The 13,829-nt window shown below is 42.7% G+C and overlaps 1 protein-coding gene across 8 annotated transcripts in view; it reads right to left on the reverse strand.

Moving 5' to 3' along the window:
* Nucleotides 1–4,608: 4,608 nt before the first annotated feature.
* UNC13B (unc-13 homolog B) overlaps nt 4,609–13,829 on the reverse strand; it is a 463,085-nt gene continuing 453,864 nt past the window's right edge. For all 8 annotated transcript variants that reach the window (XM_063453773.1, XM_063453772.1, XM_063453770.1 and 5 more), the window contains 2 exons: nt 13,238–13,397; nt 4,609–6,708 (listed from right to left, as the gene is read on the reverse strand). In XM_063453773.1, the coding sequence (XP_063309843.1) occupies nt 6,423–6,708; nt 13,238–13,397 (446 nt within the window). In that variant the 3' untranslated portion in view covers nt 4,609–6,422. The remainder of the gene's footprint in view (nt 6,709–13,237; nt 13,398–13,829) is intronic.

Raw genomic sequence — 13,829 nt, forward strand, 5'->3', positions numbered from 1 at the left:
GGGAGATGGATGAACGAGGCTGATGGGAATCAGACTCCAGGCTTCCTCATTCCCTCTCCTCCTCCTGGCATCCTGTTTGCTGGGAGAAAGGGACCTGAATTCACTTCCTTCCAGCAGGCAATGGGGTAACTCGATCTTGTGCAGTATAAAAGGGCCCCTAATTAACTAAGCATTGTGGCTGCATGGCCAGGGTCGCACCTTTCATCTTAGTCAGAGGGACATGCATGTTCCATAGCCGCCCTGGCAGGACCACCACATGATCAGGTAGTGCTGCCTGGCCGTGTATCGCGGTCCTTTGCGATCGACTGGTAGATCACGATCGACCTATTGGCCACCCCTGATCTATACATTAAAATGGCTTAATTAAGCTAAAGTTGTTTTGATACCTATAGTACCCCTTTTAAGGATAAAGGGACATTCTGGGTACCATAACATGTTCATCCGTATGCATGTTATTGTGTCAGGAGTTCCCTGGCGCCACCATACCTTCAGGTGTAAAACGATTAATGACTGGTTTACCCAAACGTCTGAATTCCAGTGTTGGCCACTTTGTCCCCGGACATCAGTTGCAGTTGGAGGTGTCATACAGGAAGCCTCTAGCAGAGGCCTAAACTTGTGTATTTCTTTGTGAATGGGGAGCTACTGACAGGCTGAGAGTGTCAGCTAACGCTCTCAGCCTATCAGCGGAGCTCCCTTATGAGGCTTTCTGATTGAAGCCTTTGACGTTTGGGGGCAGAGCTGACCACTGAAGACTTTGGGGTTAAACCTGAAGGTGATCTCCTGGCTCCATAACAACTTTATTCCAATGGAGTTGCTATGGTGCCCAGAGTGTTCTTTCAATGGATACTACACCTCTCAATAGTACAAGTTTTATCCCCCACACTTGGAGAGCACACCATAAGAGAGCCTATTTCAGACAGTCTAGTCTCTACGGGCATGCCCAATGCTGCAAGCTGTGTTACTGTGTTGGGTGGTATCATATGGGTGTTCCTGTACTCAAGATGTTTTGGACTGAAACTTCCATCATTCTTGTGGTGGAATCTCGGTAAAAATAAATTTAGTAGGCCGAGATTACCACGTGGCATGTGTACGTGCATATGCTGACATATCGATCAGTTAGTTGCACGTGGCAAGATACGATCAGTAGTGTACGGAGCATGTGCAAGAATACAGGATGTAGTATTCCCCTCCTCCATTATGCTGGACAGGCCATGCGGTCAAACAGGAAGTTAATTCTTATTTGTATTGATTGGTTAAGAGAATGTGCGGGTGGAGCTTAATATGGGAGGAGTTATATGCCTATATAAGGAGCCTGCACTATTGTCTGGGGCTCAGAACTTGCTGTATTTTGGTGACATTAGTCCCTCTGAGTCCCGATCGGTGAACCGAATAAAGAATCTCTTCCTTCCTGAAGAAACCTGTGTCCATCTCTCTGTGCTTGGCTTCCGTCAGTTTCTCCGGTATCATTCTCAGCCAGGATTGACTGATATGGGTAGCAACCTAAAGCATCTCCAGTACTCCAAACTCTAGCACACAGGAATTAAACCATCACTTCCCAGAATATTTAATATTGTGTTTACTCATCACCTATATTTAACAAGTGTGTTTGTAAAGTACCCACCTCCCCATCCCATTTGCCTGTATCCTTGCACAGGCCAAGAGAACAAAGAGAGCACAGAGAGAGGATGAGAAACAGAAACTATGGTGTTTTTTTTATTTTTTTCACCTCTTCCAAAACAATGTGCCTTCGCTGTGCCAGGACCAATCTGGATTGTGACGTGAACTGTTAAAACTTTAATATACATGTATAAGAAAACATATGAAATAAACATAAATGGAAAGTGATTTTCAGTTTAAAAAAAAACCAAACCAAAAAACACATTTTCTACATTTTAGCTCAACAGAATAGTTGATTAAACGTTATCTACTGGTTGTGCAATTTGTAAAATTCTCTATAGTTTATTTTCATCTACATTGTTTGCCAGGTAAAGCCTGACAAAGTATGTCATTTATCTAAAATTTGCAGTGCCCTACACACTTTTCCGCAAGATGCCCAAGTACACCTCCATGTCAAAGCCTGAAGTGCACAGGAGGTAGCGTTTTCTCTTCTGCCCTTTCTAGCTGATGTTTTTATTGTTTTCACTCATTTATTTCATGTTACTTCCTCCGTATCTACTTTGAGCACTATACTTGGCCTACTTTTCTTTTTATTCTGCATTTATACCTCAATACAATGTCTATTCCTGGCATTCCTTGCATTGTAACTGAAAAATTAACAAACAGCAGTCACGGAGTCTATAAATTGGGCTTAAACCCATTTATGGGACAAATCTAATCATACATAAAAAGGGTAGATGTATGGGAATATCTGCATGAAAAGAAGGAAATAAGGTGTAAACAAAAAAAGTGATTGGTAACTGGCAGTGACCGTGGTCTAAATGAGAAAAGGTTAAACCTAATAGCAAAAGTCTTGGAAACTAAATGTGTTATATAATTAGACTAAAGCCCAAAGAAGTCCACCTTCCTAATTACGCTATGAACTAAAGAAGGGGAAATATGAGATAAAAATGGCTAACAGTAAAACCTACAAATACCTATAGGGGCAGAATGAAAAAAAGCCCTTATGACTACCTCAGTGCACCATAAAGCAGAAGGTGATCCTGTATACCAGAGAGAGAGAGAAGTTGGGAAAAAAAATCCTTAGAGACAAAAAAAGTCCCTATGACTACCCCGATCATGCACTATAAAGCAGAGGGAGACCGTTGGAAAAATTATTTGAGGCGAGGGAGGACAGGGTCAAAGGAAAACGAGAGTGGAGATTAGAAAAATCCATTAAAGTTTCCCAACTTGGCCTTATCCACTTACTCATGAAGGAAACTAGTACCCTGAGTAGATCCCCTTCACTAGACTTAGAAAAACTGTAATGAAATGAATAAAGACAAACACACAATAAAAAGAGCTCCCTATAGTGAGTGCAATAGTGAGGAAGTGAAAATTAAACATTTTATTGGGAGGCCTTTTCTAATCCGCTATCGATGAGAGTATGTGTCTGTAATTGAAGTGTGCTTGGTCTGATACAAGGTATTCTTTATTATTGTTTGATCAATGTGATCAGAATGACATGTTCACCCCACATGCACAGGTACACCCTCAATTACATTGGGAAGACACTTTCAGTCATCTTTTAGTTTTGTAGGGCCACTAACCACCTGAATAGTAGCTTCTTACTATTTTTGTGAATTGCAGTGAGAGTGGTTATTAGCTAGTATTTCTTTATTTTATTTTAATTAAAGAATAACTACTGGTCAATGCATTTGTGGTTCAAAATTGAGTACTAACTTCAAAAAGGATATGTTGTTGGAGAGTTTTTTTTCTTTTCTTTACAAACTACTCTTAGGTTTGCCACCAGGCCAATATTTATTTGAGGCTGCCTGGCTGGTGCCGATATTGCAGTAAAACAGACAATACAAATGCCGGTATTTTTCTCAGTAGAAATAGAGATTGCTCTGCAATACCATCACCAGGCAGTAGGGGTCACTGCGTGTAGAGAGAGATAGGAATAGGAAGTTACAGCATATACCTGCATCTCTCTACTCGCTGATCCGCGACACAGGGGGACACAGACATTAGGGGTCGCTGGGAGACATGGGGCCACAGACACTTGACTCAGACACAAATGGGGAAATAAAACACAGCCCCCTGGCAGCTTCTCCCTTACAGCAGCACCCCTTAAACAAGCTGCAGGGGCTAAAGTCAGCAGCACCTAAGGTCCGCCCCCAGCTTCAACCATGTGGCCATGCTGACAGGAACTACCTGGGAGACTAGGAGCAACTTGCAGCTCTTCAATCACAGCAAGGGGTGAGACAGTGATCTTGTGTGTGCTAGTGTGCTTTGTGTAGTGACCTTCTGTGTGCATGTTGTGAGCTGTGTGTGTGTGTCAGTGAGCTGTCTGTAATGAACTGTGGGATCTTGCATGATTGGGTATATTAGTGAGCTTGTGTGTAGTGAGCTGTTTTTAGTGAGCTTGTATGTATCCAAAAGCTTTCTGCAGTGAACTGTATATCCTGAGTTTTCTGTAGTGAGCTTGTGTGTCTGTGGCTGAGTTTGAGAAGGTGTCAGTGAGCTTGTGCGTATTGACATTGTGTACATATCAGTGAGCTGTCTGTGGTGAGCTTGGGATCTAGTGTGTGTGTGTGTGTGTGTCAGTGAACTTTCTGTAGTGCGCTGTGTGTAGTGAGCGTGCGTGTGCGCCAGTGAGCCGTCTATAGTGAGCTCTGTAAGTTTGTGTGTAGCTAACTGCTTGTGCATTTACACCATACTGGAAGTATATATATATATACAAAACAGCACATGCATTGACGCGGACAAAGTACAACAGTGTTTGCAATTATTTTAACACTAAGATACAAACATGCCTTCATACACATACCCTCACACCATATACAAATTAAAAAAATGCACACTTATTTGAAACATAAAGGGCCCTATAGGGGATTTTGCCCAGGGGCCCAGAAGGCTGTCAGTCCGCCCCTGGTTCCAGTAAACACCAAACTTAACCATTCATACAAAAGAACTGCCCTAAAAGATTAATATCAGAAAACACACACAGACGGTTTAAAGTTTATTAAGGGTTAACCAATGGCACATACCATAAAAATCTAAAAGATAAATTATTTTCTCATATATATTGTACATTTGTCTTTTATGAGTGATCATTCAAATCCTACCCTAGGGCACGACTGTCGGACACCCAGAATAGGGGTCAATCATGGAGGTAAAGATGTCAGATTACCATCCACAGGATGCCAGCATGGACATTCAGACAGGTTTCGTGTAAGTGATGAATAGTCGTGGCATCTTAGATGTTTGTGAACATTTCCCTCAATTCTCATCTGCATAAAGGCAGACTTGAAATGCAGTTCAAAAACATCTGGGCTGCCTAGGCCATCGTTGTTAAATATCATTACCAAAAGAGAGGGTTACAGTGACCCATACAGGTCTCACATTAAGGTGACAAGTTCTAGGACAGTTCAAGGGGGACGGGGAGACCAGTGGCACTGTTGAGGATTACATACAATGTCGAGGCGAGGAGAGGTGGAGTTATTAATTGGCTCAGAGTTAATCATACAAACAAAATTGTTCTAGTCATTCGCTGGGATTCTGACTGCAATATAAGTGCAGAAATAAGCCCTCTGTAGTGCAAAAATTAAAATATATATCTTTCCAGTGGTGAAAGTTCTCCAGTAACACAAATGGATTAGACAGCACTAAACAACTCACACAGAAAGCAACATTTGCGCACGTTATGGCACATGGAGCGGATACACCCTCCTTTTCGTTTATACTGGCATTAGTAACTAATATGTGCAGTTTTACACCTTGGACTGGGTTACCTGTGGTTATTTCTGTCACCTGTTATCCTTTCTTTCTAAAAACCAGAAGGTGATGGTTTTGTACGGTTAGCGTATTAACGAACGCTGCTTGCCGTATCATTCTCTCAGTCTGAGGCGATTAGCATGCAGGGAAAATGTTCTTTGTGCAATTTTACAATGCAGCAACAATAACAGAGTTCGTTTTGTGATATATCTGCAAGTCCCATGCTGCAAAAGCGATTATGATGCGATCTCTTGTTAAAACGACAAATCACCTATTAAAAGACTTATTACCATTAAACATTATAATGGAGAGTTTATATATTTAATAAGTTACATATTGTGCTTTTTAAGGTCTAAAAGAGGGTGGTCAAAATGCAGCCTTCCAGCTGTGGAACCACAACTCCCCTGACATCCTAATGAAGCATCAATGGGAGCTGTAGGCCTTCAACTAGGGGCTGTATGCTGTCCATCCATGTTTAACAGTTTAAAGCTGCAGAATGCAAAGAGAGGCGTAGCACACCATTCTGTAGCTGAAGAGGTTAAGTGTGAGAGTAGTGTCACAGTCTGCACAGTAAATGAGCTGCCTGTATCTGCCGTGGACTCCTTGTCTTCTTCGTGGCTGCTGTCCCTGATTGTGTACCTCAGCTGGAACAGTTCTGGTTTATTTTCCTAACAGTCACATAAATATCACAATATCCAGTAGGTGACAGCTCATTTCACAATATAGCACAAAACAAGATCCAGGAAAGAGAGCAGGATGGTCTCCCAGAGTCATCCCAAGAAACAGTCCTTTTATGGACAGATTCACAGTGTCCCAAACCGTGGGAGCTATCTCCAGTGCAGAACCATCTCCCTTATAAATAAGGTATTTACAAGTTGAAAATCCTTTGCTTTAATACAATGGTACACACGTCTTTAAAATCTGAAATAAATAATTCAGGTTTCCAATTCACCTTATTGGGCATTTAAAGCCCCATATGACATCTCTTTAAATTGGCACGTGGCTTCATGCCTTAATGAGGGGACTAATTACGGAGTGCCTAGCATTCAGCTTCCTTCCTCCGTTGAGCGGGTCTCTGATTTGAGTTTAACAAATTCCCGAGCAACCTCATCATTTGTCCTTTGGGAAAGGATCCGTAACACAGTCAGGCCTGTGTCGTCCATGTGGATGCGCCGTCCCAGAGGACACCAACAAGCACAGCTGCCTTTATCTGCGATGTCACGGAGCTGGATCACGGCTATTCCCAACACATGGTCCTCCCGGGCAAAGCAGTAATCTTTTACACAGACCTGCAGCTCGTAGCACTCCGGGCCGTCCTCATTTCCCAAAATACTGGAGGAAGAGAGAGAATAAACATGCATTGAGAGAAGAAGGGATTATGGAGAATGTTCAATAATGCCATTAATACCATTCTAGGCAGTTTTTGGTATCTTTTTTTTTAATCACTCCCTTAAGGCCAATGAATGGCAATGAAATGCCTAAAAGAGATTTGCCAAATCTAGGTCCTAAAGGGGTTAAAGCTATTTGGGCTAAAGTAAAGTGTGAGACATTCACCATAAATATAACATTCCTGCATTATATATACAATGTTTTCCCCATGGGTGAACATACAGCGATGTGAACCTTCATAAATAGTGTATTTGGCCATTTAGGAACATGCAGAAAATGACAAAGGTGGTATATACTAGCATGAAGAAATAGACATTTAAGTAATATTGATGATCTAGAAGGCTAATCATAAGATTTGGAGGCAGGTGGAAAAGTAGGAGATAAGTCTACATATATTTCTGTTGAGCACATGCAAATATATCACCAAAAGTACACCTACTTGTAATCCACGCATTTCACCACTAGAGGGAGTAAGCTCCAAGTATAATTAATCATATTTCAATGATTGTATGTTTGGATTTAATGTTGTAGATGAATAGCTACTTTTAAATGTAGTGGCTATATATTATGTTTGTAACAGCCCAATTAATAAATAAAAATGGTGCCTTAACTTAAAAATACATTTTCTTCTCAATGACAAGATCCCACAACTCATAACATATGGGAAGTGCTCCCACCCAACCAGAATAGGTAGAAACACCCATAATGCAATGCTCTGACATGCATCTCCCTCTCTAGGACATCATCTAGAATACTCAATTATACCTATAGCCAAGAAGAAGATGACAAAACAGGAAGAAGCAACAAGAAGAAACACGTAGGGCATTTGAAGCAAAAACCAAGCACTGTGCACAATGAATGTTGGGGCCTCATGGACTCTCACTACCTGGGGTTCCTTACTAGTGACATATTTGGATCCTAAAGCCTATAGCCAAGCCATGCAAGACATAAGGCCACCTTAAAATGTATGCTTGAAGCACTTGTAGGGATTCCTGACAAATTATATCCACCACTTGAGGTAACTAAAGCAAAGGCAAAGTTAGTGTCTACCATGGCTGTACACAGGTCAATGCTCCTGGTGCAATACAATGGGAGCTGGGCATTCAAACAAAAGGTCATAAGGTCCACATAGGTCCGTCTGGGAAAGATACATTAAAAAAAAGAAGATATAGCAAGCGCTCAACTGTTAGGGCTATTCAGTGAAAATTGCACATAATGTGAATAGGATTGCACATAATGTGAATATGGTGCTAAATAGGAAAAAAAAAAAAAAAGTCTGTTAGCACACCGGGACAATCAATAACATATTGGAATAACCCAAGCATGAACAAGATGATAGGAGATCTCTGAATGGAGGTTCCATTCTCCCAGGTGAAAAGGATGGCAAACTGATGTCGGCCATTTCCCAAATATTTTCACTAGGAATGTAAATCAACAACAGGATCGCATTATGGGCTTCCTTTTACTGGGGCATCTCGTAGACCTCTCCTATAGCAGCAGCTTAGGAAAATCTCTCTAAGTATGATTGGAAGCCTTACTTCCTGAGGTGACTACATCTCCAGAGCTCTTTGTGACTCCTAGACAACCCCCTAACTTGTCAGGCTGCTGTCTGTTATAACAACTAACCATGAACATGCCTTGGTCACCAATATATGGGAAATTGGCCAATTCAGGAAATCTCAAGCTGGTGGCCTTTTGGCTGCCAAAAAGAACCTTGCACTGAAAGTGCAGTGCCATGAGGCACAATTTGCAGCTTAAGTTGACCAAATAGAACTTAAGCCACAACGTTTGTACTGCAATTATGCTCAAGGTGAACAACCTCAACCTCCCACTGCTCTTAATGACTAAAGCATTCATCAGCCCATTTACATAAAACATAAGTAAAAAAAAGAAATAAAAGGTTTTCTGTGCACTATACCAAATCCCTATGTACATTTAAATAACAGGATGTTTTTAGTAACACTCCAATGGCCATTAAAGTGTAAGGTCACGACAGTAGCAGTCACTGGAGTGATACTAAAAAGCTAAGTAAATGTGGATAGGGATTTGGCATCGTGCACAGGTAACCTTACTCTTTTTGCTTTTGTTCATCGTACAGGAATGCATATGCCAGTTTCAGTAAGCTGAATCGATCCAAAGTGTCTCATGCCAGTGCACCTTTGGCCTCAATGAGGAACAAATCTCACCACAAGGACATGACCACCAACAGATTGGCCATACAGACAAGGGAGCACAATAGTGCACAAGGCCTGAGATGAGCGTCTTAGGAACCTCCCCACAGTTTTTGTATGTGGCATCCTTGGATCATGCACTATAGTCAAAAGGAAAAGTAATCTACTTGACCAATATCACTTGCCCAATATCACTTGCCCTTTCTGCTCAAAGAGTCACTGTTTCATTAGTGAGAAGAATCATCTTTACAAATTTAGTGGAAAGAATCAAAATACTTCCTGGTTTGTATCACTACTTTTGCATGGGTGCTATAAGAACCTTAGAGACAGGAAAATGCTGGGGTGCCACTACAGCAATTTAAGGAGTGACTCCAGCACCTACAATCCCTCCTGCAATTGGTGGATCATTATTCACCTTAAGAGTGAGTGGCACCTTCAAGAGAAGAATGTGCATGTGTTTCACCTTAAAGCTGGTGTCCAGCTCTGAAAACTGGTCACACTTAAAGCTCAGCAAGTAAACAACAAAATCCCTATTTTGGAACTGAGCACACACTCAGCGGGAAATAGCCATGAGCATTTGGTACATAAGGCATAGTGATAACTAAGGCAGCAATTGCAGCCTTAATATATACGTCTAGAAAGCTGAAGTTTTAACCAATTAGCAGAAGCAGATCCAACCCACCCAGAGAGGCCAACCAAATTCTCAAAGCATGTGACCAAAGGACCTGATCTAGAGGCACTGGGACCCTGAAGGGTAGACAAGCCGTCCATATACCCTACACACAATGTAGAGCGGGTATTAATCCTCACAGACTGAACAAGATGATAGGAGATCTCTGAATGGAGGTTTGGGACTCCATAGGTACAGAATTCTCACCACCTTCCATTAGAGACACAAGTGAACCCTGGTCAATGATGTGTCTGCACAGAGGATGCAGTAAATCACAAGACACCTCTTTCCAGCTAGCTGGCTGTAAATCCTCGGAGTAAGACTAGGAGGCTAAGCGAGCAGGAGCAGTGAGTATTCTCATATGTGTATGACTCTTGGGCTCTCACTGTCCAAGGAAGCAAAAGAGCTCTTAGCTTAGACATCACAAATAAACTCAGATACACTTTTTTTTAATTCTTTATTTTCTGTTGTGCATGGTATAACAGTAGCTTAGTCAGCCACAATAGCAGTCACAAGCGGTATAATAACAGACATATTAAACATAACGTGGCATATAGATAGGCAGCACATTTTTGTGTTTGGGGGGAAGATATAGACAGTGGGTAGACAGTGATAGAGTGTGAGCTTTCCTTACTGTCTGTGGTAGTTGTGGAAGAAAACGTGTTATGTTATAGTATGTGCTAGACAGATTATGAGGTTAGCATATTTATGAGCAGTCTTAGCTAGGTCAATGCGTTTAGAGTGTGCTAGGCAGATTAACAGTGCTTCATCTATTTGCGTGCGAGCGAAGACAGTGTGTTTCATGCAGTATCACGTTTTAGTGTGTTATAATTCTAGCATTCAAACGTATTTACAATATGGTAAGGGTTTAACTACTATTACATGTGTAAAGCATTGCATCTCGTGGTTCCATATACTGCGCAACATGGAGCTCACGATTACTGTAGGTAAGTCCTGGTTGTTTATCCGACGCCCGAAGCGTGGAGGGTGTCGCTGGTATGGTGGCTGTTAAGCTGATCTCCGGTGATGTCTCCCCGCGAAACCTCTCTCTTGCTGGATCCCCATGGGCCGGGTGCTGTAGCGCGGCTGCGGAGTGTTGCAGGCTCATTATGGCCGGAGGGCTCTGTGTTTCTGTTACATGGGTCTGCTCCAGTAAGTCTCTTCATGATGTGCAGCCTCTTATCCGCTTGTGTTGCAGCATTGGTCGGGGAGAGGTGCTTGGTGCTGCGCTGGTAGCCGGGATCGAGGTCAGAAGCTTTTTTCGTGTGCGTGTCTTGCTTTAGGGTCCCTGTGTTGCTTGTGTGCGGGTGGGAGCGTGTGTTTCTCAGGGCCCTCTGGTATCTGATTTGCCTGACAGCCATCTTAGATGCTCGGGGCACCTGCTTATAATATTTGCGTCTCGCCGCTGGTCTTATCCACGAGGCCACCGTTAGGTCAGCTTGTCGGCTTTGCAGGGCTTTCCTCAGGCCTGCACATAGCTGGTCAAACACTTCCATAGGGGATATGAGTGCTTTAGAGCGACTGCTCCGTTTTGTAGATCAAGGCTGGGTGGCCATTTTAACTGTACCTTGTGGGTCTGTTGCCCCGCCATGTCTTGTGGCTGTGTTGCATGTTTTCCTTGCTGGTCTGTGTGACCAGAGTTTATGGACCGGGATATCCCCCCCGGCCCAGAGGGGGGGGGGGGGGGGCAGGGGGGACAGGACTCTTTGTATTCCTGCTGGAGGTTCAGGCAGGGGACGGGAGAACGGCTGTCTCTCCCGCCCGGAGCCGTCACCAGGCCGCAGCCTCGCTGTCTCGTCTTGGTCGGGCGGCATTCCGGTTTTCGGTATCGGAACGCTCCGCCCGTCTTTCTCATTGATTAAGTCCCTGTTTGGTGCGGTTTGTGGACGGCAGGAGTCCCGGTAAGACGCTCGGGAAGGTAGATTGTTAGGGAGCTCCTGCATAGTGCTGCCGTCCGCCATGCTTGTCAGGCCCCGCCCGCCTCAGATACACTTTTTATACAGATTTGCCATGTAATTTTTTTATCCTTTCAGAAAGCTACTGTGATGTGTATAGTGAGAAAGGCAGGTCTAAAATATGAGCGTAGATTGCTAGAGTGACTATTCATATACTATTCAAACAAAACTAGATGCCTCTTGCAGTGAAGACTCTGGAATTATAAGAATGCTAATATTTAGCTCTAACCAACATACCATTCTTGAAGTCCAAATGTTTCTGGATTTAAAGCTTACACTACAACAATTAATTTAGAGGGAGAAAAAATAACATGCAAGGCCAAAGTGACACTATAGGCTGGCATCAAAACTACTTTAGCTTAAAGGGACATTGTAGGCACCCAGACCATTTCAGCTCATTGCAGTCCCATGTCCCTTAACCCTTTTCTGAGAAACTGCAATAATTACCTTGAAGGGTTAACTCCTCCTCTAGTGGCTGTCTACCAGAATTGAAAAGGACCTTTAGTCCTCACGCTAAGCAACTTCATTGTTTTCCTATGGGGAAATCCTAATGTGAGTGCAGCCATTGCCATTGACGTCAGCCGGCGGGGAAGGAGCTTGACCCAGCACCGAGGAACATCAGCACTGGATTCAGCTGCGCGGGAGCCGGGGCACTGTAGGATTACGGGTTTGTTTTCCTGCTACTAAAGAATCCTTTCATGGAGGCTGTGTAAGTCACATGCAGGGAGGTGTGACTAAAGTTGTATAAACAAAGTAATTTAACTCCTAAATGGTGTCATGATTTGCACCGTGCTATCCAGACGGCCAGGCGTGAACTGTGGTCCTTCTGTGCCATAGTCTTGCTATCTTTCCTCTGGGCCAGACATCAGTTCTTATTTCTGTATCATGTTTATCCTTGCCTTGTCTCCAGCACTGTGGGCTGGATTTTACCTGGGGCTGTTCCTATCAATCTCAGCCTACCTGAAGCTGATGCCAAATTAGCCAGGTATAAGACAATGCCTCTTCCTGAGGGCAGTTCATTGACTCTGGTTCCTGTGTTTGTGTTCGTGATCCAGTATTCTCCAGTCGGCTCCTGGCCTCTGGCATCCTCTGACTTTGGCTTACCCTCGTTTATCCTGACTTATGGCACCCTCTGACGTTTGGCTTATCTTCGACAATTCTCCTGCCTGTACTGCGATTTGGAGCAATCTCCTGCACAGCCCTCGTGCACAGACTCACAGGCCAGGTGGTTCCTTATCTGGTCACCTTGGTCTGTGTTTATTTGCAAGGGTGAGCATATGTCTCTGCATACCGGACTCCCAACTAAGGTAAGCCCTGACAAATGGCAGAGAATTGAGCAGTGAAACTGCAGGGGCAAGATCTAAACATCAAAACACCATTAAGCTATGGTTGTTTTTGGTGTCTATAGTGCTCCTTTTACTTTACAGTGCTAAAATAAATATTTTTTTTGATAACTTTATCATTTGCTTTAAAAAAAATATATATATTTTACATTGAGAATATTCTCCTTAAGACCAAACAATCTCCATTTTTCATTGGGCAAGCAGCACACCAATCTTTGAAATAATAAATCATTGATTTGTCTGTATCAAGTGAAACGCGCTGGCTCAGAGTCCCTGTGATAAACATGGGCCAAACAGATCATGTGCTCTTAATACACAATGCACTATACTTACAAGTGGAATGTCTCATTGTACTTTGGGGCCCAGTTGTTACTCTTAGACTTGGTAGTAAACTTTCTCTTCTTGTCACTCAGGTGAGGTCCAATGATAGTAACCTCCACAAAAGGCCGGAACATCCCAGTTGTTTGCCACTTTAAATCATTTGCAGCCACCACTGACAGGTAAACAGAAAACAAGTGAAATTAAACACAATCACAATAAGTCTAGTAATAACTTTATTCTCGGTTTAAATTATATGAAATAGTATTGAAAATATAATTTAGAAATATATATGAAAATAATAAAAGGCCTTAACATGTTTCTTTGAACAGATATCTCATATTAGAGGAATCATTTTTTCCTGATTCCTGACGGCTTTCTGATCTACCAGTTTCCAGACTTGCCCTCCTGCTATTTATTTCCTGGTTACATACATAGTTACATAGCTGAAAAGAGACTTGCGTCCATCTAGTTCAGCCTTCCTAACATATGTTTCTGCTGTTGATCCAAAAGAAGGCAAAAAAAACAGTTTGAAGCACTTCCAATTTTGCAACAAACTAGGAAAAATTCCTTCTTGATTTCAAAATGGCTTTCCGATATCTTCTTG

This window comes from Pelobates fuscus, chromosome 5, assembly GCF_036172605.1.
Source record: "Pelobates fuscus isolate aPelFus1 chromosome 5, aPelFus1.pri, whole genome shotgun sequence".
Taxonomy (NCBI): domain Eukaryota; kingdom Metazoa; phylum Chordata; class Amphibia; order Anura; family Pelobatidae; genus Pelobates; species Pelobates fuscus.